Genomic DNA, 23966 nt, shown 5'->3' on the forward strand with positions numbered 1-23966 from the left:
GGGTTTGTTGTGAGTAACCTGCAGTACTTCCTCAAGGCAAGACAAAAAGAGTTAATACTTTAGCTGTTGCATGTTATTTGCTGGGAACTTACGACATAGAGAGATGTCTGAGTGAGAGGTCCTGTCATGTTTGTTTTAGCAACAAAAGAATATGATCGTTGAATATTCATATTCTAAAACAATTTATTTTTATGAAGAATTATTTTGTAGATTACATTATTTTACTGCTGTTAATTGGAATGACATAATTTAATTTATGTTAATTATGTTTATTTTGTAGTACAAACTGTTCTCATTTTTGTTTAGGTGGAGAAGTACACTGTACTAGTAATTGTTTAGGCTAGCACAGTGAAACGCCTCAAGTGGATGTCTCACATTTATTGTCAGATTCCTGTTTTTAGTTAACAAGTACTAGTGTTAGTTTCATAGTGAAAAATAAGGACACGAGATTGGTAATAGATTGACATTTTTCTTTAACATCAGTGATTTATGTTTGTTCTTTAATTGTCTTTATCTTTAATAAAACAAACATTTAACCAAAGCTCATTTACTTTTACACATTTTAACATTAGTTAACACAAAATAACATATGTCATATTCGTACTTCTGCCATCATCCAGTATAAGTTCTTTCTAATTTCAAAACATTTCCCAAAACTCTGGACGAACCTCAGAATGTCTGCCACTCATGAATAAGTTGCGTAAGATTAGTGTCTGCGTGCCAGTGGAATCTGAGCCTCTGCAGATGACTGAATCCATTGAGTGAGCGCTCTTTATTTAGTCTGCCCGTGTTTTTCCTTGGGTATGAGCTTGCTTTGGTCAGAGGCCGGTCCATTGTCTGCTAGCTCTGCCCATCCTTGCATGATATGAATGAAGATTAGCATGGATTGTTTGAATAAACCACCCACGGTCTGGTGTTAATGCGTCGCAGCAGGAAATTATGTGAATGTCATTGCATGTATAAGTGAAATAAATGAGAAACAGGATCTGCCAGGAAGGGCTGGACTGTATATGACTGAAACCAATCAAAAAGACGTTGATTTAATATAAATTGCTTTGCTCATCTGAGCATGTTAAAATCAATATGTCCACCTCCTATTATGAGTATGCATAGTTGATCTAGGCCGCTTAGTTTAGCTTTTTCTGCTGTTTTCCACCTATTCTTGTTTAGGTGGTATATCAAGAGTGATTCATGTGGGCCGTGCAACAAACAATGCCATTCTAATTTGTCATTTCTGCATGCTTGGCACCCTCGCTCGTGGTGGAGCTTTGGCAAGGTCATCGGATGTAACTGACCCGCTGTAAGGCAGAACAATGAGGGTCAAAAGCATAATGCTCATGACATGGATTAAAATGGATTGCAGTCTTATTTTTTCCTCCAAACAACACTGCTCAGAAATTATTCCTAAAAATACTGCACATACCTGTGACTCTTCCTTCTTTCTCTTGATGGTGTTGTTATTAAACCTTTATCCGTTTTATACTGCTGCTGAATTGATAGCAGAAGCCACCAAGGTGTTAAAAGGACATCACATTGCCAAATGTTGCAGCCTTAATCGACTGGCGGGGGTGTCTGTGAAGTGCCTCAGCCCACCCCCTCCCTGTACCCTTGACTCTAATTAAGACCACATATCTTAGATTTTGCTGAGGTCAGGGAGGGGTTTTAATTTAAAAACCATTAAGACATGCACATAGTCAAGACTTGTGTTGCATCCCAGGCAGATATAATTTTAATTAAGTCTTATCTTTGGCCAATTTCTCTGGCACAAGACATCATCATAATTCTTCAATAACAACCTTTGAATAAACTGAACAACAGTTTGGTAAATGCGACGGGCTGCTTATGTGTTACAAGTATTGACCAGTGTGCCTCAGGCCTAACAAAATGCCTAATCATGCATGTTAGACTGCACATTTTCTGGAATTTTAATCAGGAGAATAGTGGTGTTTAGTTGTTGCCTTAAAACTGTGGAAACAGAAGAAAGGTGATATACACACATTGTTAATGACACCCCAAGGTCCACTACTACTGTGCTGAAGTTTTTGCGTTCTACTGTTGTGACTAAAGGAAAGTGGGCAATAAAATCTTGAGAAAGCCTCACACCTGCTAAAAGATATAATTGTCTTTTTGGCACTGTATCATGCAGTGCACTTAGTGTGTTTATTGTAAAGAGAAAGGCTTTTACTGGGAAGTCACAGGTACGTGAGACAATAGTGATGAACACACAACAGACTGCAGACTGTAGCCTGCAAATACAAGCCATCAATGCTTTCACACTTGCACAAACATTTGACAGTAGACAATAACAAGTCCATGTGGCACTTGTATCTTTCCCAGTGATGGCATACAAAGCTGTCAGTGTATAGTCATTGTTGCCTCCCATGCAATATCTTAACAGCGTGCCAAATTGATGTTAAGGTAAAGAAATTATCTTGTTCAGTCTTCTCATGAGACTCAAAAGCTGTCATAGTAATTCTGAGAGCTGCTGTTAGATGCGCAGCAAAGTGGCACTCTCATCCCTAGTGGCCAGCATCACCCCCCATGCATACAGATATGGATAGGGAGAAACAGCGCAGGAGCACATTAGTAAACAAGGTCAATGTGGTTTGGTGAAGTTCAGACCCTCAACTTTATTGACTTTTCCCCAAAAAGATACTTTCTCCCTCACCTTATCCATCAAACAATGAACAAACATTTCACATTACATTACCCATCATCCACCCACTAAATCTGTATAAAATCACACTTTATAAAAGCAAGGCCCGAGGACTCGCAGCAATCTATGAAAAGAATACATTTTTCTATCTTTTCTTTTTAAGATATTTCATTTTAGCACAAAGCACAAAGAGAGAATGTACAAAAATGTACAAAAAGCTCTTATTAAAGGTTTTCAGCTTCTGCCATTTGTGTTCATGATGGTCATGTAGCTTTTAATTAAACACATAAATACAGATCTTTCCAGATGGAGGTCAATTGGCCAACATTGCATTAAAAGGAACCATTTTATTTAATATTGAGAGTTCTTGTAAAGCCCCCACAGTAGGATTTTTTCCAAATGAGTGAACTTGATCAAACACACATTCATTTAGGAATATGCAACATGCAAGTACAAAACTCAAACTAGATTTTGACATATTCCATAAACAAGTTTTCCTGGTGCCTCCAGGGCCTGATGCAGTCCCCTGACTCATCTGGTTGGTAACCCAGCTGTGTCTGTGCCCCGGGTGTTGTTAAGGACACCTGAATCTAGGCACATTAGGCACCAGACCTCCCCAAAATGTTACTGCATGGAGCCCCAATGCAAAATGTTTTTATTTGAGTTTTTGCCATTGTTGGGGCGCTGGGGGCAGGAATAGTTCAGTTAGGAACATTTCTCCCCCAGTTGGAAATAATCCTGTGGGTGGTGCATCTTTGCATTTTGGACCTATGTGTGTAAAACTGTTCCACAATCGCAAAAGGGATTAATAAAGTAGTTCCTCTTTCAGATTTAGGTCTTAGGATTCTGATTATTGCCCCTATAATTCAATTAACCATAAGTGGTCTTTGACCTGTTTCATCACATGGTAGCCAAATAAATTCACACTGGTCTGGAGATTTTGTTCCATGGACTATAATATTAACTCACTGAACAGGACATTGACTAAAAATAATGTTTTTAACGCTGCAGCACTTACTGAGGTGAGCGTGTGAACTATGAAATCTTTTATTAGAATAGTCTGCCTTACTCGCTCTCTGATTGGGATTGTATCAGTTGAATTCAATAACTGTCAAATTAAACAATTGTAAACATCTATGATCCTCTCACATGTGTGCTGGCTATGATGAAATCATATCAAGTGTATCACAATAATGATTTATCATGGGTAATGTTGCTAAATAGGAGTGTCTCCTGTAAACCCCCTTAAGGGCCCACTGGAGGTCCCCGGATCCCAGTTTGGGAGCCACCTACTGTAACCCCTATGAATATGGGAACACTGCAGGCTGCAGACCATATGGTCCTCATGGTGCTGGGTACAGGCAAGTGATGCTACCTGGCGATTAAAGGAGGGAGGGAGGGAGAGGGGGGCATCAGGAGCTGTAGCCTACTTAATGAAAAAAAAAAAAAAATGATACTGAAGCGAATTCAGCCTTTTGCTTTGAGTGTACACAGCTCCACACAGTCTCAGCCAGACGGCAAAAAGAAAAGCGAACACGGAGGGAAAAAACATACAGGGAGAGTTGGCTGATGCATCTCTCCGACAGCATCCATTTCACGGCGATTACAGTTCGGAGCGGAGGAGACGGTGCGCATTTCTCTGAGAAACACGGTGCTTTTCTCTCCTCCGAAGTCAGTTTCCTAGAGCGACTGGAGGGCGGAAAGCCACTTTTTTCTGCGTTTATCGACACGGACAGTATTTCATAACAAGCCTGTTTACTTGGAGCAAAACCAGGTCGTCCGCAGTTCCAGTAGGCGATACTGCATTTTGTTTGTGGAGTGGAATTTGCGATCCGCAGCTCAAGACGCAAAAGGAATACCCGACCGTTCAAGTTTTCCTGGAAGTTGCGCAGTGACAGAAAAACATGGGAATTTGTGGCTATTTGGCGGTGCCTGGAAAATGCCTGGTCGTCCTCGGACTTAAATTGTTATTCCTTGTACCTGCAGGAGTTCCAGCCAGGAGCGGGGATTCTGTATTGAAGGACAACATCACTGTCAGACAGGGGGACAGCGCCGTCTTAAAGTAAGTCTTTAACTGTTTTTCATTCTCACATCACTAATATCAGCCTGTCTCCCGCCGTGCGCCATGGGGACGGACCCGTGTTATTCAGCGTGCTGATCCCAACAAATAATCATGTGCAACGGTCCAGGAGTTACTAAAGGTCATCCTAACCTATATAAAACGCACACTTGTATTTTTGACATGAATTTTAACTACTGATGCTGCATGCGTGAGAGTTAGAAGCTTACTAAACCCGGTGTTTAGCCTCTCCTGCTCATTGCCCTTGAATGTTATTGATCCCGTTGGTTAATTTCTTGTAGAGGATGCACATAGCTGAGATACTCAAATTCAGCACTGGGAGGGGTTGTGTACTATTGATTTGAGTATGTGATACAAATTCCTTTAATCTTCCGGGCTGTGTTGTTTTCGTTACACTTCATGAAATGTTTTGGAAGACTGGATAGAGTCAATTTCTGGCAATTTGTATCAGTTAACACTGGATGAAAAATCACATTTAACTATTACAATCATATTATTACGTGATACTCTTCATTATATCAGAGTGATCATCACAACTAATCATATTTGGTGTTAAATCACCAGTTCTATCTTAACACAGTATTTTACTGTGTATTTGTCATATGTCATAAACTGTATTGTGGGTTTGCTTGTATAAGAATAGACCAGGTGTGGTGCGAGAAAGTCAGAATCCCTGTGAAAGGATGTGAGATAGTTCCACACACACACAGTCAGTACATTGTACAAACATGTTTCCCTATCACATATAGACATAAACTACGTATCGGTCGACTGTAATACACCTTGAAAAGGTCTGGAAAAACCATGAAACACCTGTACTTATGTGAACTGGTATGTTTACATAATGGCCCATCCACCCATCCATTAGCTGTACCTGTTTATCCTTTGATGGGGGGGCTGGAGCCAATCCCAGCTGACATTAGACGAGAGGTGGGGTACACCCTGGAAATAGTAGTCTGTTATATTTAAATAAAGAGAAAATAAGGTATAAACTGTACTGACAAAGGCAATGGCAGTTAAAGAAAAAAGAAAAAGAAAAAAAGACATTGCAAAATAGAAACTAAGCAGAACAGACAGCATTGAGGAAATTAACAGAAGTGTAAACAATTAAAAAAATTTATGCCCGATTGTGAGGTTAAATAAACACGTGAACCCATGATTTTCAACATATGCCGAACAGTTACACACATCTGTATGGTGTTACAGATGTTAACAACAGTCTTGATTGCTTTGTATGTTTTACAATCAAGATTTGCAAATGATGTGCTATGAAATCAGACATAAATTTATAGAACTCATGGTAATGTTACTACATTTCCATGCATACAAAAGGCAGCACATTCAGTACCTCTAGCTGTCAGCTAAGGGCAGTAGAGTTCAGATGGCTCCAAGCTGGCTGAGATATGAGGTTTCTGGACAAGAATTATTGCACAGTTTGATGACTGTTGACACAGATGAGCAGCTAAATAGCTCGCTGTTGTACCTTTGGCTGATGAGGTGGAAAGTGAACATGCGCCATATCCTCACCAGCTCACCACCAGTGTTTGGCAGTAATCGCTTTCCCAGTAACTAGTAGTGTAAGGGATTACAGTTACTAATCCAAGTAACGCTGTGTAACTGAATGCACCATACTTGGCGTGAATGTGTGACTGTGTGGCAGATCAGCACCAGTGATCCTGATGTTGTTCAAGTCAGCTGCTAGTAGGAAAGCTAAAGGAAAAATGGAGAACGAGGGAGAGAGGCGTTCTTTCCCCAGCTGTAAGTATTGCCATTATTGTGTCACAGTCTAAGAAAGAACAAAGAACACTGTCGTCCGTTTCTAAACTTTGGCCAGACCAACCACAAGCAGTTCTACATCTAATTTATTGAAGCCGCTGCTAAAGCAGCACAGCAATGTGACATTTACAAAAAGGAGAGAGTGGCGTTAAGCAACGTTGCATGTTTTTAAAAATAAGTGAAAAGTAACTTATTACATTTTCTGAGTTACTTGCCCAACACTGCTCAGTTTAGTCCTCATCTTCTCTCCTCTGCTCTGTGCAGCCTCAGAGAACAGAGGCAGTCTTTCTTACCAGTTTGTTAATCCTGTCTTCATGCTCAGCCATTACAAATGTGCGCTGCTGCCACTGATTAGTAGAACTTGTTAAATAGTCTGTTGGAGCCACTGAAACCAACCATTTCACTCTCCTCACCCTGGATGGTGACAGGCTGAAAACCACGTCCTGCTTCTTCCTGTCACGCTGATGTTGAGCTGCAAATACTTGCCCCTGTAGCAGCTGGCAGGACTCTTTTGGCAGACTCATGTTCTCCTTTTTCTTGCCCTAACCTATGCAGCACACAATAGAGAAGTCATCAAATAACTCGTGGAGCAGCTGTGACCCTGAGTTGAATCTTAAAAGGAGAGGTGTAGAGTATGAACTCGAAAGCTGACAATACCGTTACCCGGGGCATCCCTGTGCTGCTCCGTAGTGTATCCAATATACTGTCCTGGAGGAAGATGAACTTCTGCCTGTCAGTGAGCTAGTCAGTCTGTAATCCAGGAAGCCATGCTATCCACCTGCAGTGCTTTTAGCTTCTCCCCAAACAGGAGCAGCTGGATGGTGTTTAAAGTACCAGAGAAATCAAAGGACAGCATTCTCATCCTGCTTCCCAGCTTCTGCAGATGGGAATAAGGCCTGTGGAGCTGGTATATGATAGCATTGTCCTCACATTTGACAGCTAACTGGTTCATGCCCTGAGAACCCTGAGAACCTTGAGGCGGATGCCGTGAGGACCCACTGCCTTGTTTGTGAGAAGCCTTTCTAACTCCCTCTTCACCCATGTGGCAGTAATGCAAAGATTGGGACAGGGAGGTGGCCAGGAGCTGGAAATCTTGAGGAGGCCGGAGAGGAGGACAGCTGTGTCATTGACCTCTGATTTAATTGACATAATGGGAAGACTAGACAGGCTGAAATTGGTAGGCGCTGCTGTGTTATTAGTTAAACATTTTATGTATAAAAATGCAGCATTGATAGAACTAATTTCTACCAGCAAACTCCTAAATTAATCACAGTGTCTGGAAACTGCATTTTGCTTGGCAAGGGTTAAATGCTTTTAGTCCAGGGAAACTACAACATTAATAAGTTTTAATGAAAGACTGCTGCCTCTGAGAGATGATTTCCTGTAGCTGGCAAAATTCCTAGGGTGTTATTTGATTTCTACAGGGTTGTACTATTAAGACAGTCAAGGGCAACACAAAGCAGTATCATTCTCACATAAAGAAAGCCACTGCCAACAGGAACTTAAGCAGATGTGAGCAGCAGAATAATTAGTATCATTCAAGTAACACAGCTTTTGGAGCAATATCAATAAGAATCTCGGAGGCAACTGTACTTTTTACTCCACTACATTTGTCCAACATCTTAAGTTACTAGTTACTTTTCAGATTGCAATTTTCCATACCCTTCCTGACCAGTGAAAACCATGGATCTCCAAATTTCTTGAATTTGCATTGCAATTGCATTGCTTCCAATAGATCCTGCTAAATACTGCACAATGAACCTTTAAAGGTCAACTTCTGGTCTATCGATGCCTCGATTGGTTAGTTTGTTGACCCAAACAAACTTGTTAACACAAAATGTCTGTTTAGGTCATCCAAGGTCATAATTATCCAAGGAAGGTTAAAATCCAAGGCAACATTCAGACTGCAGGTCAAAGTGACCCAAATCTGATTTTTTTTTGCTCATATGTGACTCAGATCTGATATTTTTATACCGTTGTGAACAGCCCGAGTCACAGGGATTTGGGCCATTTTCATATTTGGAATGCAACCTCAGTCTGGACAGTCAGATCGGAATTGATGCAACTTTGAAACAAAAAAGCTCCAGAAAAGCCATTATTGAACATTTTGCTTCCTCTGCTACCTTGCTATCATCTGCACACAAATTCCCTTTCTTACACCTGAAACCCACCAGGTCACAAGATCTCTTCTGAGTTACGTGCATGCTACTTATCCGAGCGGACGCAGTAGAGCGAAAAGGCGAGAGAGAGAGAGAGAGTTGTGGGGCAGATGCATTGTACAGCGCCATTGTACAATAATGCATGTCATGGAAAGGCCTGCTGTGTGAAAGCAGCCTTACATGAAGGATGAAACGTCTTCAATTGTCTTCAACCAAGTCCAGTTGCCCTTGATTTGAACCTTCTCTGGATTGTTAACACAAACTAACTAACCAGCTGAGGCAGCAGTAGACCAGCAACTGCCGTGTTCAGCAAGGTAAAATCACTGTTTTTATTATAGCGTATTATAGCGACTGTTTCTGGTTAGACAAAAAAGGGTCTTAATCTCTTTTTCTGACTGCAGCATGCTCACTAAATACTGGACCAATTTAAAAAAATGTTGTCCCAATTAGTCACATTGACGTAAAAACGGGGAAATATGATTCAGTTTGAAAAAGTTACATTTTGATGGTATTAGTACTAAAGGATTTGAATACAGTCTACAGCTACAGCCTCTGTGGGTAGAGCAAGAGTTAGAAAAATGTAATTAATGAACATACAGGTATACAACATCATTTGTTTAAACCTGTACAGTTAACAACTTTTGAAACTTTAATGCTTTCATGCTTTTTCCAGACTTGGTAGCATCAAGGTTCTCTGTATCCCTCGTGCACCACCCATAAAAAAATGTAGGATAAGTATTGATAAGTACTGATCCTGTTTTACCGCTAATGGACTTACTATGGCTTTAAATAGTAATGCGGATAAAATGATGATTCTATAAAGTGAAATGACTTTTATAAAATAGCATAGCACCCATCACCACCATTTCAAGTATTCTTTCATAAAAATAGAAAGCGCACCAGTCTGACATTTTGCTGATCAACCTCCGCTTTTTGTTCTTAGTGCCGGATTTTCAATTTCCTTCCAATTAAAGTTGTTCTATTATAATGTTTGAAATTCATCTAAAGCAGTCACTGAGCAACCAATGTTATTTTAAAGTTGTGCAATTTTGTTTCTGCAGGTTATTGCTGCCATTTTTTCCAAATTTAGAATGCCAACTTTATTCTACACTGTAGTCCTTATCTTTTCTAACTCTATGGAGGGCTACAGACAAACATGCTGTAGGGCAGGGTACTGACCGAATTGGTATTTGGTACTAACGAGTACCGAAAAATGCTTTGTCATTCCGTACCAAATTTCAATACCTAAGGAGTGTATCTCACGCATGTTTGAACCAAGATCTAGGGTCTTATCTTACACCATGCACAAAGAAGCACACAGTGCAGCACATGTGTCATCGCTAGTTTACGAACAACGCAGTTGTCATTTTCACATCCAGCGAACATTCTGATTAATCGTGGTAGGGTTGTGGGTGGGTGAAATAGGATGAAGCATATTAAGAGAGACTCTATGCGCACACAGCATCATAGCTTCATTGATTATTTAAATCCCCCGACACGATGACAGGATCGGTCAGGATCTAATGTTAATTAATGTTCTGTGTTCTTCTACACATCCAGACTGTCTCACACACAATCCAGATTCATACAGGGAATTTTTTTGAAAGCAGCCATCCTCCTGATCAATTCTGAGCTCAGATCAGAGATCATCAAAAGATTTCAGAAGCTAAAAGTTAAATTCTGTTTTCCCCGGAGAGTTTCCTATATCTGTCCTGTCAAGTTTATAACTAAAGGTTTTAGTTTTACTTCTTTGATGCACCAATCCAACTTTTTTAGTCCCAGTACCGATACCAATAACATTACCTTGACTTTGGGTATCGGCCAATGCCGAGTACCGATCTAGTACCAGTAAACAAGCTGTATTCCTCACTGTCAGGAAGAGACTGGAAATTATTATTTTAAATGTAAGGCAACATCAGGCTTGACTTAAACATTGCTTCCTAACTTTGTAAAACAAAATGTCATCTCTCCTAGCAAAATGTTTGGGTCTACAGGCGCACTGCTGATGCATTGCGTAGCATGCACATAATCGAATTGAATAGATCTGCCCAAGAGATCGGACCCCTTGTCACTGAGTTCGTGTCAGTATCAGGCTGAGATCTCATATCAGTATCAGATCGGTGCATTATTACTTAAATGTCCCACAATATTTTCTGTAACATTACATGCACATGGAAACGTTTAAAATTACTGACAGCAGCCTTTCTAATCATTAAAGGGGACATTTGTACAGGTTTCACTACCACTGACCTTAGCGTGTGCTCGAACTAATAAGTGAACCAAAACTGACACACCAGAGACAGCATCACACAAAATGCTGGAAACTCAGCTTGACTAATCCATGCTCATTGCATAACAACGTTACATTTACTTAATGTTAGCTTACTTGAGCCAACAAAAACACAAAATCACAATATATCTCACCTGATTTGCAGTACTTTTAGTTTACCTGTCTAATAAGAAGAAAGCCAACTCTGGGTCGGTTTTGTGTTTTCGCCCAACGTCATTTTTGGTCCGACTTCACGTTTGGGACTCCATTTTGTTAGCTGCAATGGTGTCGCTTTTGAGTTCAGAATCAGTTGGCAAGAGGCTTGGGAGCGTGCATGAACATACAAGCCTACATAAGCCACTGAATTTCGCGGAAAATCCAAATCAATTTCTTCACATAGGAAGCAGCATAGAGGCTTTTAAAGGCAACCAAGAAAGCTGACCAGTGGTTTATTTTTACGTGAGGTTACATCCTGTTCACAATCAAGGCAAGATAAATAAAGGCAATAAAACGTGATTCATTCCATTTACAAAAAAACTACCCATAGCTCCTTCACATGCTAAATTGTTTCTCATACATCAATAGAACAAACAATACAGAAATCACCTGGAAGAGTTGTGAAACGACCAGTTCATCTTAGTTTATAATAATGCAGTGCAGTGAGAACACAGATGTTTCACAGAGGACCCAAGCGTATATAATGAGGATCTGTCTTTCTGTTACTGTTAGCAGAGACTTCAGTCTGCAGTGTAGTTCATACACTTCACTGATAAACCACAGAACTGTAACATTAGTAACACTAGGCTTCGTGATGAAAAGGTTTTATATCACTTTCACACTTCTGCCCATATTCATAGTGTTGTAGTCAAGACCGCCCAAACCAAGACCAAGTCAAGACCAAGACCAGAGTTTATCGAGACCGAGACAAGACCAAGACTTTTAGGGGCTGAGAGCAGTCGAGACCAAGACCGAGGGAGGGTGAGACCGAGTCAAGACCAAGACCAGTTCCCTGCATCGCATGGCACGCAATAAAATGTGGAACGAGTGGAATGGGAAATGACACTGATTGGTTTAATTGATTAAATTCATGTTACATCCAAACACACCTATGATTAATTAAGAGACTAAAAATTACTTTACACACAGATTATGTTCTGTTTAACTAGTAAAAATATAGTTGGACATGCCTTAAATGCATGTAGGCATGCACCTTTGACCATGCCCTATAGATTTACATAGGGCTTGTGTTACTTTCGTCAGACGAAACTAAACGAAATATTTTCGTCAAAAAACTTTTTTTCCCTGACTAAAATGAGACGAGGACGAGACGGCGACAATGCCCTTAAACGCTGACTGTGTCTATATTAACATATATACAACATGCAATATTGTTGATGAAAAATGACGAGACTAAAATGTAATGTTTAATAGGGATAATAAAATCTCTCTTTCTTTTTGTCAGTATAATGAGGAGACAAAATATTACAAGCCATATTTTCTCCCACTAAATTTTCACCTGAATAGAGTGTTCATTCAGCTGTGTTTTTTTCTTCCTGCGCTTTGAATGCTGGCTGATCGAGGCGACGCCCGGTGCACGAGGAAAATGTTTCTGTACTGTGGAGGATGCGAACCCTGCTACGGCTAGGGTTAGGAAGAAAGAGGCACTTAGATATTTGTGAGTGGGCGAACTAATTATATCGGATTTTTGGTAAAAACACTGCAAACTTGAAGCAGCATATCAAGGCTAACCATCTAGCAATTGAGGTAAGGTAATGTCTCCTTTGCAAAAAAAATGAGAACAAAGATAACATTCGAGCAGATTGACCAAAATGCTAATCAAAATTATACTGAGTTAGAAAAGACTAAAATGATGGTTAATGACTAAAACTAGACTAAAATACCCAGACTTTTAGTCAACTAAAACTTGATTAAAAAATAGTATACAGTGGACTAAATATGACAAAAACTAACAAGGACATTTGACACAGGACTAAGACTAAATTTTAAAATGGCTGACAAAATTAACACTACATAGGGCCCCTAATAATGCTGGTGATGGGCTGTCTGATGTTACAAATCGTAGAAGCAAGCAAACATGTTGAAGACAGATAAATTAAGAGGTCTACTCTTTCCCAGTATCTCCCAGTACCACAAACATCACCCATACAAGTCATTCCCTTCTTCTTCTTTGGATTAGACCGACTAGACGTCAAATAAATAATAAATGTTTCTTTTGTTATTTAAAATTCCAATACTGTACAGATATTTCATGGGTTTTTTCATTTTAGTCCAGTTATTAAGTGTGCAGAGTAAAAACAGTTTCTCAGCTGCTCCCAGGCTTATGAACAGCTTCATCCTTTAAAGTGAGTCATTGTACCATAATGTGTAATGTTATTTTCTTTTGTTAAAATGGATTTGATAAAATTAGTATCAAGGCAGAATTGGTATAGACATTTTTAGAATGAAACACAGCTGTTCATCTCTGTGACACCTGCAACTGATGAGTTTTACTGGTAGGATAAAACACACGGGTTGTTCAGATTGTCTGAGGGGACACAATATCTTCATCTGCACAGCCACCCAAGTTGAAGTGAATGGAGGCTGCCTATATGTAAGGGTTTGCGATACCATACCACTTCTTCCTTATGCTTGTCTGCAGTAACAGTGGATTCTGTAGGACCAACCTGTTATGCTTGGTAACACAGTCCAGGAGAGTGGTACAGGATCTAGACAAAAATCTCTTCATTCAGCATAGGGTGACAGCAATCCTGCTTGCATGCATTTGTGGCACTGATCACACTGAGACAGAATTGAAGCCTGGTTGGGGAGCAGGTGGCGAATCTTGTTTTCCTTATAACCATTGTCCTTAAGGAGAACAAGACTTACCACTCAGACTCAATGACAGCAAGGCTGTCTTATAGCTAGCCCCCCACTCACAATGAGGAGTAGTACACAAGGCTGTGTCACTTCTTTTCTGCAGCAGATGTGTTTTAGGACAGGTCTGAAAAGCGAGGGCCAATGCTGCTTTCCCTCAGTGTCACTGATTCCACAGCTATGCCTTTGACAGGCCCTTTACAATTTGGCACCCAGGTGGACAGATTAGCACCAGAGATGGCTGAGGTAATGTGATGCTGACCCTTGGCAGAGGCCCTCTCTTAACCTTGTAAGCCAGAGTGTGGAGAGCCGAGTGGCAACTGGTGGCAGGCCTGTCTGAGTAAAGGTGCAGTCACCACGATTGACACCTCTTTCTTGAACAGTGGTGTGAGATGAATTTCTTCCAGTGCCAATATAACTTTTACTTGCTGTAAGAAATTGAAAGGTGTGTGCGTTGTTGAGTGATTTTGGCAAGTGAGCATGTTTGATGACAGGCTTGTGCAACGTTTTATATAATTGTAAACTAAATGTCTTTGGCTTCTGGACTGGCAAAACAAGAACATGTCATCTTGGACTCTGGGAAAGTGTGATGATTTTTTTCTGTTTTCTGACATTTTACTAAAAGATTAATCAATTAATCATAAAAGTTACTTACTGTATATCGGAATTGAGTCCAGTGTGTCATATTTGGGAGGATCTATTGACAGAAATGCAATATATTATCTATAACTATATATATGTTTTCTGTGGTGTACCTTGCATAGACCTAACATAATGAACCGTTATGTTTATATTTCCTTTAAATCAGCCATTTCTATCTGCAAACACTGCTGGTCCTCTTACATGTTGCGGCGCCATGTTTCTACAGTAGCCCAAAAGGACAAATGACTCTACAGAGCATGTTTCTTCACTACCTTGAATACGTACAAAGAAGAAGAAGAAGAAGAAGAAGAAGAAGAAGCACAAGTAATATTAGTATTAGTAGTCGTAGTAGTAGTAGTTTTTTCAGAAGTAAGAAAAGAAGAGAAATTTGGACAAATGGAGGACCACACATATTATTTAGCACAAGAGCCGACAGAGCGTGTCGGCCGCTGTAGCTTCTCACACTTCTCACACACACTGAATACTTAACAACTCGGGAAATGGGACTATCTGAATGCAACGTGAGCCGCTGGTTGCAATTCGCAACCCTCAACACTAAATGCCACTAAAACGTAGACACTGAACCTTTAAATTCACACTATATGATGACACATCATAGTATAGTATGTTTACTGCAGTTATAGACTTACAACGCAGCACAATCAAAATAATGTGGTAGCTGTGTACGCCTCCATCAGAGGCATGTAACATCACACCTATTTTGTAAATAGGACACTGAACTACCTCCAGTCCCACACATAAATGTAGCCATCAGGACATCTGTCTGCATGACAGTGTGATTATGTTATGACACTGGGTGAGTCTGTAATTTGCATTAGTGAAGATCATTTATATTAAGATACCAAATTAATATATTTTCATATTGGGGGCCACTGAAACCGTAAAAGCCCGTGTCACTTTGATTTGTGTCTAAGCAATTCCCATCTTCGTGGTGTTCATATCTCACTCAGAAGTGATTAGAAGTACTTGCCTCTAATGAGCAGGTGGGTATTATTTCAAGCTCGCATTTTATTGTATCGTAACTTGAAACATTGGGTGGAGATATGCAGGGTGTTCAAACTGAATGGCTGGTTTCAAGTCAAAAGAAATGGAACAAAGGCCTACCCTTAATTGAAGCCTTTTCACAAAGCTGTGTAGAACCATAGGGCTGTCTGTTGTTCAGTAGAGAATATCAATTAATCTGCGACGCTTTCACTGATTCCTAACAACAAACCAAGGATACATATTTCATTTTGCTTTTACCATTATTGTCCAGCCTTTGCTGAAAACTTATGTTGCAAAACTGTCAACATGAAGCAACGAATAAGTAAGCCATACGATACATACTTTAAAATACTAAGTAACTGTAGTCTAATACTTGTGTTCTTTCCCTCTTGCACTTTCTTTCTCTTGATCAGCACTCACACACAACATCAGGGTTTTTGTTGAAAAGATGAAAGTTTTCAAGTATATGAGCAACATTGAATAATTCAGTAACAAAGAAAGCTACTGCTTTCACTGACTAGGCTTCCACAGGTCTGTGTATCTAGACTGGCGAGTTTCAGAGCTTTGAGAGGAATGCTTCAAACAGACATGCCTTCTCCACAACAATAAATAGATATTTAAACAAGAATTCACCTAAATTGTGCAGAATTACTCAAAGATGGGTCAAGTGGGTATCCTTTATGCTGCATGCTACACTGCTTTTATCTCTTTTCCATGCTTTCATAAAGGACCCAATGGTTTTCTTTAATGTATGTTCAGTTATCAGAATGACTGGATAAGTTCCAACTAACCATCTCCTTTGTTTCTGTTTAACTGTGCTTCAGGCATTCATCTGAAACACTACAATACAACCTGAGTACAATAATAAGTAGTTTGTTATTTCTATTTGTAGTTTGTTATGATATCAGGATCAGGGGCAGACCAGGGCATCTTGCAAAGGGAAGCCTAAGGGTATAATGATGTGTAATTTTTCCCAATACTTTTCAGAAACCCACTCAGTCATGACAAAAAAGGGCCAGATTTTTCCTGCTCAAGGCAGTTATCCTACAGCCTAATAAAAACAAAATCAAAAGAAACCCAAGGACAACAAACAATGACTTCCTCAGTCACTGAAAAGTGGAAATCCATGGTTCTTATTCACAGCCGTTGTTTGTGTTTTTTGCCCCAATCCCGATACAAGTCCTTTAACCCCTTGACGCCGATTGTTGGGAATTTGCATCACACCTCTTCCTTTCAGACTGCAAGCCAAGATAGCGCATGGATTCCCCCAATGCCTGTTGTTGCATGTTTGATACGTACCTAGGAACCTTTTGCAAGCCCTGGTTTGTTGTTTATGCCTGTTGTCGCTAATTTGCATCATACCTACATCATACCTGAATTTATATCTTTTCTCTGTTCTATAGACAAATTAACAATCTTCACTTAATTTAACATCAGCTTGAAAGCACAAATTATTATTATTTTTTTATTGTAAAAAAATTCAGGCGTTAAGGGGTTAATATTAGGTACCTGCTGACGCCGTGTCAGTTCCGATGATTACTTATTTTCCTAAATGTTCATTAAATATGTATCTGACAGAATGAAATAATGGCTGTAGACTTTTAAGTTTGGCCTCCTCATTTTTTCACAGGCTACTTAATGCTGGAGGTCCCGGTTTAGTCCTATAAAGTAGATTAAGGTTTAATTTATTGATAGGATATGGGAGAAGATGTTTCACTTTGTTGGAGTTGATCAAACCACAAACACACTCTACTTGCAGTTCTACAGCGCTGCATAGTTGAGCTTCTTCCCTCACAAACAGTCTTTGGTGCACTCACTGAAGTAACATTAATCATCATATGAAATGATGAGAAGCTGCTACCTGGACGTGTTGTACACTGCTCTTTGCTAATAAAAAAGACGAGAAATAACTGCTCCGTTAGAGTTGCAGCTTAGCAAATCTGTGAATTTGCCAAACGTGATGTCAGAAGTCAGTTGCTAGGGCTGGGACGATTCATCCATGTAGTTGACGTAATCGATTATATAAATACGTCGATTCGTATTACACGCGACGAAGAGTTGCTGCATCCAGTGCAAGCAGGGATCCCCCTGACAACCTGCAGATACAAGACCGCGCTTTCGACTGTCTAAAGTTTGGGAGTATGATACACATGCACTCAACAGCTTGCTGCTCCCTGAGCTCTGTGGATTGGAAATGGCTTCATTGCTGAACAACTGCTGTCCACCAACACGTGTAGTGAAAGTATCCCGGTGCACTTTGTGCAGCACCACAAATCCTGCTAATTTTTTTCTCCACACAAGGACGTCACATTATCAGCACAGTCCATTAAAATGTTTTTTTTAGTGAGTATTTCTTCATAGCCTTTGTGTTAAAACGAATTTCTTCCCTGAAGCCTGTTTCTTCCATGCTGGCATTTCACTGACTTGCTGCTATGTAACACCGCCCCCTGGCAATCAGATCGCCAATCGGTGATCTCAAGTAGCCATGATCAGACGATATGAAAATAGAGATGATCGCCCAACCCTAGTTCGGCCGTTTCATATTTTCTGTTCATTTAACGGCAACGTATGAGTGAGAAATCAGCTGAAAGTAACATTACAGACAATCTGTGACTGTCTGTAAATAGTTTCAGTTGTTTTCTTTGTCCCACACTGATGCAGAAATACATTAGCCTGTGATTATCTTACTACATATTATTCAATATTGAAATAAATCCATGTCAGAAACATTTAAAGTTTTAAGTAAAGTAGCCTAATTAATGTCTGTTATTGTTATTATTGTAACAAAACATCAGTAAACATGGAAATTGGATTAATTTTAAGATATGCTACTATTGTCATTATTCTAATGTGCTTCATCAGTGAATAAATGGGATAAATTGTTATGTTAACTGAGTAATAGGCCACATTTTTTCTTTAGATTGCACAAAATTAGTCGTTTGATTAATCGACTGATCGAAAAAAATAAATGTTAGATTAATCGATTGAAAAAATAATCGTTGTAATGTGCAGAATGTGTTGTAATGTGCAAAATAATAATGTGCAGTGAAATGCACTTTAAAGCCTGGCGGTTTTAAAGGAGATCAGCTTTGAAGCAGGCTCAGGTGGACAAAACAGATTAGAATACAGTAAAGGTACAGTACAAAGGATCAGAATTTGATTGGGTTTCCAATGAAACATGTTCAGATCTGCTCTAATACTGAGTCTTAGGATCGGCTCGGGATGTCTTAATGTCTGGACTTGGGTATTTTCCAAAGTGACAACGTACCACACACACCATGGAAATCCTTACATAGCCCCATATTATTTATTTGTTGTGCCTTCAACCGTACTGTTTTGTTAGGTCTGCTCTGTTGTGTCATTGCCAGCAAATTCTGGTCTTTTTACCATTCAGCTCTATAGACCACAGAATTACCACATACCAGTGTATTCAGCAAAAGTGCAGTGCAAGTGGAAGTGTTAAATATGATATAAGCCTGAAGTGAGGTTAATGTAACACAGTGAGGCTGCTGAGTTCAAACTTTCTGAAAAAGTCCTTTAGATCTGTTCAGCCTAACAGTCAGAGTATGTTCAAGTAACTTATAAATCTTTGAAGCAGTAAGCTTACTCCACCAGGTAGACCCACTGGATATACTTGAGGATTGGGTTTCTGTTTCCCATGTCCCGTTCTCCAGTATTTGACCAGGGTTGTATCAGTCTTTTTCTATGCATTCTATAGACATCCATCTTGCACAGGTTAGGTTTCAGCATCTTTGTGTTGTCGTAAATCACTGAGGTAGTGATTAATTTTTAATATCCAGAAATCTATGCACCGTGCTGCAGTCCAACTAGATCCTCCACTTCTAAGAGCTAGCCACATCCATTACAGCCTGTTTTTGGTGTCCCCTCCCTGTGCGTGTTGGCTGCACTTTTCTGATATCATTAATACTCATCAGCTACACTTTCCGTTCATGCCACATTCTGCAAGGCAATTTACGCTCTACTACTTTCACTCTCCTACCTACTTCTCTCCATCCTCTTTTTAGCACATTCTCATCCTTCTTATTTATCTACCTCTATACTTATAGCCCAAACTCTATATGGAGAAAAAGTAGCCCTAAAGCTTTCCTGAAGCTGGGTCCAAACATTATGAGTGCTGCCCATTGTTCTCATTGTTTTCAACATTTTTACAGCAGGATTGTCAACGTCACATAGTAGGAGAGATAATTATTACTAAGTTCTATCACCTCCTGATCTTTGTGCAGGGCTTACAGTCTTTGCTGCTCGTCCAACTTTAGCATTTTCCTCCATTTCTTTGCCTTTTTCAGAAATAAGTACAGTAATACTTGGATGGATGGTTGGTTCAAGAACAAGCAAATATCCTCTTGAGGTTTCGGGGGTTACCTAATGTTGTGACTGTAAAGCTGATGATACACGGAGCAACTTTTAGAGAAATGGTGCTGAGCAATGTTGCTGTCAATGGTAATGAGTAAAGATTACTACTGTAATCCCCGCCTCCCCGCTCAGCCGCTTTCCGTTCAAAACATAATCGGACTTGCCACCAGCAACATTTCCCAGCAACAATGTTCAAAAAGTAAATGTAAAAGTAAACGTAAGTGTCATACCATGGAATAAAGTTATGTGGAGGGTTAATCATTTTAGGTTTCAAGAATCCTGAGGTTTAAATAACCATATATAAAAACCAAAGCAACCTAAATTAGGCTAACGTTAAGCCAAAAATACAGCTAACATTTACACAGCTTATAGACATAGCACTAATGAGGGAGATTTCACCTATATTGTGCAAAGTCATAGTCAGGTTGTGATTTCCAGTATTTTCCGTTTTTTTTCCCGTGCCTGTTTTTAAGATAGCAACCAAAATCTCATCTCATGCATCCAAATATCCCAATGCCCTTATCCAGCCTGGCCTTTTACAAACAATGTAGAGTTAATATCAGTATTGCAATTCCTAGCATAAGAGCAATGATTCATTTGGCCTCCAAAACCTTGAATCAATGAAGGTTGCTGCAAAAGAACTATAGCCAGTGCAAAGTGCTTAAGATGAATTGGTAAGAGACATTAATATATCCTCATAGTGGAACCTCCCTGCCTACATGTCTGTCTGCTTGTCTGTCATGTGAACATCATACTAATGCCAGAGGCCTCCTTATAGAGGTTAGACCGAGCCAAAAGGAGCACTGAGCTGAATATATTTGCAAAATAATGAGTGAAAAATGATTTTCTTCAATTCTTACTTTCTTAAGGCTGTGGAAGTTATTTTTAATATTTACCATTTGTTATGAGAAGATAAGCATGTTGTTAATTAATGAATAGCCTAATTACTGACCTCCCCAGCATAAATAGTTATGTTGAATATATAATGGTGATTATGGGGGGACATTTGGAAGCTCATGTACTTCCTGTAGTAATGGCTGTATATCAGATATGGAAAAAGTAGGGCATCCTCTCCAGAAGTGATCGAGGTACTTGTAGAGAGGTTGTAATTGTTATAATTGTGTTCAGCACACTCTCTTTGGTTGCTACCATGAAGTCAGGGGCACATCAGAGTCGTAGTAGTAGTAGTAGTAGTAGTAGTAGTAGTAGTAGTAGTAGTAGTAGTAGAGTATTGCAATTTTACTCGTTTTAGGGCACTTGTTGCACAACCTTGGTTGCAAGGGAATACCACTTCCATCACGTCAGACTTTCACATTTAAGCGCTGCCATGAGTTGGGTCACTGTTGGTGGGCATTAAGCAGCTCTTGAGATCTTCTCCCTCATTTCAGAAATGAGATGTCTCCGACCATCTGTCAACACAAAGTACTGGCCTCCCGTGACCAGACAAATCATTCCTAATTCTCCCGCCTCTCCTCGGGTCCTGGATCACAGCCGTCGGTCCTCTAACGAAACAGATCCCTCTAATGAAGGAATATGGCAGAGAAACGTGCCTCCCGCTGATTCATGTCCCTGGCCAATGCCACCTCAAGGATAGTTCAGCTGAGCTATACTTAGAATCAGCGATGAGCTTGACGTAATATTTTTCTCTTTTATTGTGTTCAAATTGTTTTGTAAGAGCAGTGCAGTTATGAGACTTAAATAATCCTGATGGAGCAATTTCAACATAAACCAAGCAGCTACAGTAGTCAATTGGCAGCAGAATGCAGTGAATATGGCTGTTAAATGGGACTTGGCTGCCAGCCTTAGCTTGCAAGCTGATCACAATGTGAAAGCCTTTCCATGAACACGTCTAATATGTACCAGACAGTGCATTACAGTGATTATCTTTAGATTTGCAACTTGTTTTTTGCTTTCTGAGATCATTTGCGGTGCCCCCATCTGCTTTAAATGTTAATCAGAGACCAATGGAAATGGCATCATGCTGACTCTTCTTTAGATAGACTGACAGGCAAAAACCGAACAGGTCCCCTTTCTTAGCATGCAACTTCTAAAAAACATTTTGATTTTCCTTTAAATACTGGCAGTCAGATGTTTATTACAATGTATTAAAGCCTACACCATTCATTCAAACAGAGGTGCCAGTCTTCAAAATCAAATGCATCCATCTTGGGAAATACATCCTTATGTAACTTTGCCCCACACTCCCTGCCTTTCTGATTGATATCACATTTTAGTGCACAGTTTTGGTGTGGCTGGTTTAGGCACGTTGAAATCAATAAGTGTCCTTGATTTATTATTGCAAGCAGATTTCACTGTCTGAGGACAAGGAAGGAAGGAGGGAATTTGTCTCATTCTGCCAGCTGATGGTGCTCATTAATATGGATAAAACTGACTAGAAGTCATCTGGGAAGAATGTCATACCACATTAGACAAATAAGTGGCTGAAACCACTGGCTGTAATGAATTGATTTGCTTCACATTGATCCCCCCCCTCACGTTAATCACATTTGGGAGTCATGTTCATGTTCTAAGTTGGTACAATTATAAAATATTAAATATTATAAGTGAACGGGGCTTAATTCTATGTTTGACTCATGCATCATTCATTGCATTTGTTTTATGTTAAAACTAATTTAGCAAAAGTAGAATATCTCTAACACTTTGAAGTGTAAATGATAATGGGCAGTTGAATACTATACTAGTTCAATACTATCTATATATACACATACAGAATATAACGTATATGGTGAGTTTTCAAAAACTTAGATACAACAGGAAACACAGTTTTAATCTGATATGTTTTTGTCTTTATTCAAAGGAATACCAAGTGAGAATTCTTTAACTTTTCCAGCAGCACTACAACTTTTATAACACTCCGCTTCACATTCACACAGTTAAACGCATTCACACTTGGGAGCTGCCCTGTGCAGCCGCAATCTTCTACTGTTGGCCACTGAGCAGCTGCGGTGGAGCAGTCGGGAGTTCACTTCCTTGGTCAAGGGCATACTGACACTGATTGTTGTTGAGAGGAGAGTGTTAGGCAGCTTTTATATGAGCTTTGGTGATACATCAAATTATGTACAATATGTAGGATTTCAGTGAGGAAGGATGAGTAAATTGATGAAACGTGGTACAAAGAAAACATCTTGAAGTAGTTTAAATCAGTTACTCTTTTAGCAGTCTAAAAGTAATCATTGAGAGATACATCTGCAACCATGGTATTTATTTGGTTTCAATGTAAACTGCGTTAAAGTGCCAGCTGCTCAATGATCCATGTGAACACTCTGTACTGTTTTTCCACTAAGTGTGCGACTGTCTAGTCATAAGGCTTCTTTTCTAACCTGTGCAGTGCCGCCGCATTGTCACCTAGAGAAATTCCGTGGAGCTATTTCTTGGATAATAAATGGAGGTCCGACAGGAGGAAAAACCAAGAAACTATTGTAAAACATTTCTGACATACACTATTTAACTTTAGAAAATCAATAAAGCCAATTTAACAGAAGGCTTTTCTTGTTTATCAGAAATGGTCCACCTGAGCCCGGGCTGTTTTTTCTCTCTCTTTCTCTCCTTTTGGAAGGATATTATCCCATCATAATAAAAGCTATGACCTTTCTCCTGTGTACTCACCATCATCTGTGTCCAAATAAACAACTTCCTTTGACTGGCACACAGGGAAGTTGTTTCACAGTCTTACAGAATTCTAATGCAAAATGGTGATACTGCACAGATCTTCAGCTCGTGCTCAGAAGTACCGTACACCGTGTACCATACACCATGAAGGAGCTAATATTTTATACCTGCTGGATAATGTGATGTGATATACAGATATCTCAACCCAGGGTATCTGTCAATACCAAGTATTGATCTCAAAATGTAAAATCTGTGTAACAGTTCCTCATTGCATGCACTCATTGAAGTTGTTCTGGTGCAAGGTGTAAGGAAAAACACACAACAGAAGGACACATGTAGTAAGGTTAGTGTATTGTGGCGATCGGCACGTGTCACACACAACACACACACACCCAGGCCAACTTTTGTATTGAAACTCAAAATGAGTATTGACAGTCGATGAAATGTGGACATTTGAACTTCATTGATGGTTGAACTATGGGTTTTGTATGTAGTACTGAC

General features: G+C 39.7%; 1 protein-coding gene across 1 annotated transcript in view; it reads left to right on the top strand.

Moving 5' to 3' along the window:
* Window positions 1-4159: 4159 nt before the first annotated feature.
* Window positions 4160-23966, top strand: part of opcml (opioid binding protein/cell adhesion molecule-like) — a 190943-nt gene continuing 171136 nt past the window's right edge. The window contains exon 1 of the mRNA XM_046039789.1: window positions 4160-4718. Within this exon, the coding sequence (XP_045895745.1) occupies window positions 4561-4718 (158 nt within the window). The 5' untranslated portion in view covers window positions 4160-4560. The remainder of the gene's footprint in view (window positions 4719-23966) is intronic.

This window comes from Micropterus dolomieu, linkage group LG23 (assembly GCF_021292245.1).
Source record: "Micropterus dolomieu isolate WLL.071019.BEF.003 ecotype Adirondacks linkage group LG23, ASM2129224v1, whole genome shotgun sequence".
NCBI classification, from domain to species: domain Eukaryota; kingdom Metazoa; phylum Chordata; class Actinopteri; order Centrarchiformes; family Centrarchidae; genus Micropterus; species Micropterus dolomieu.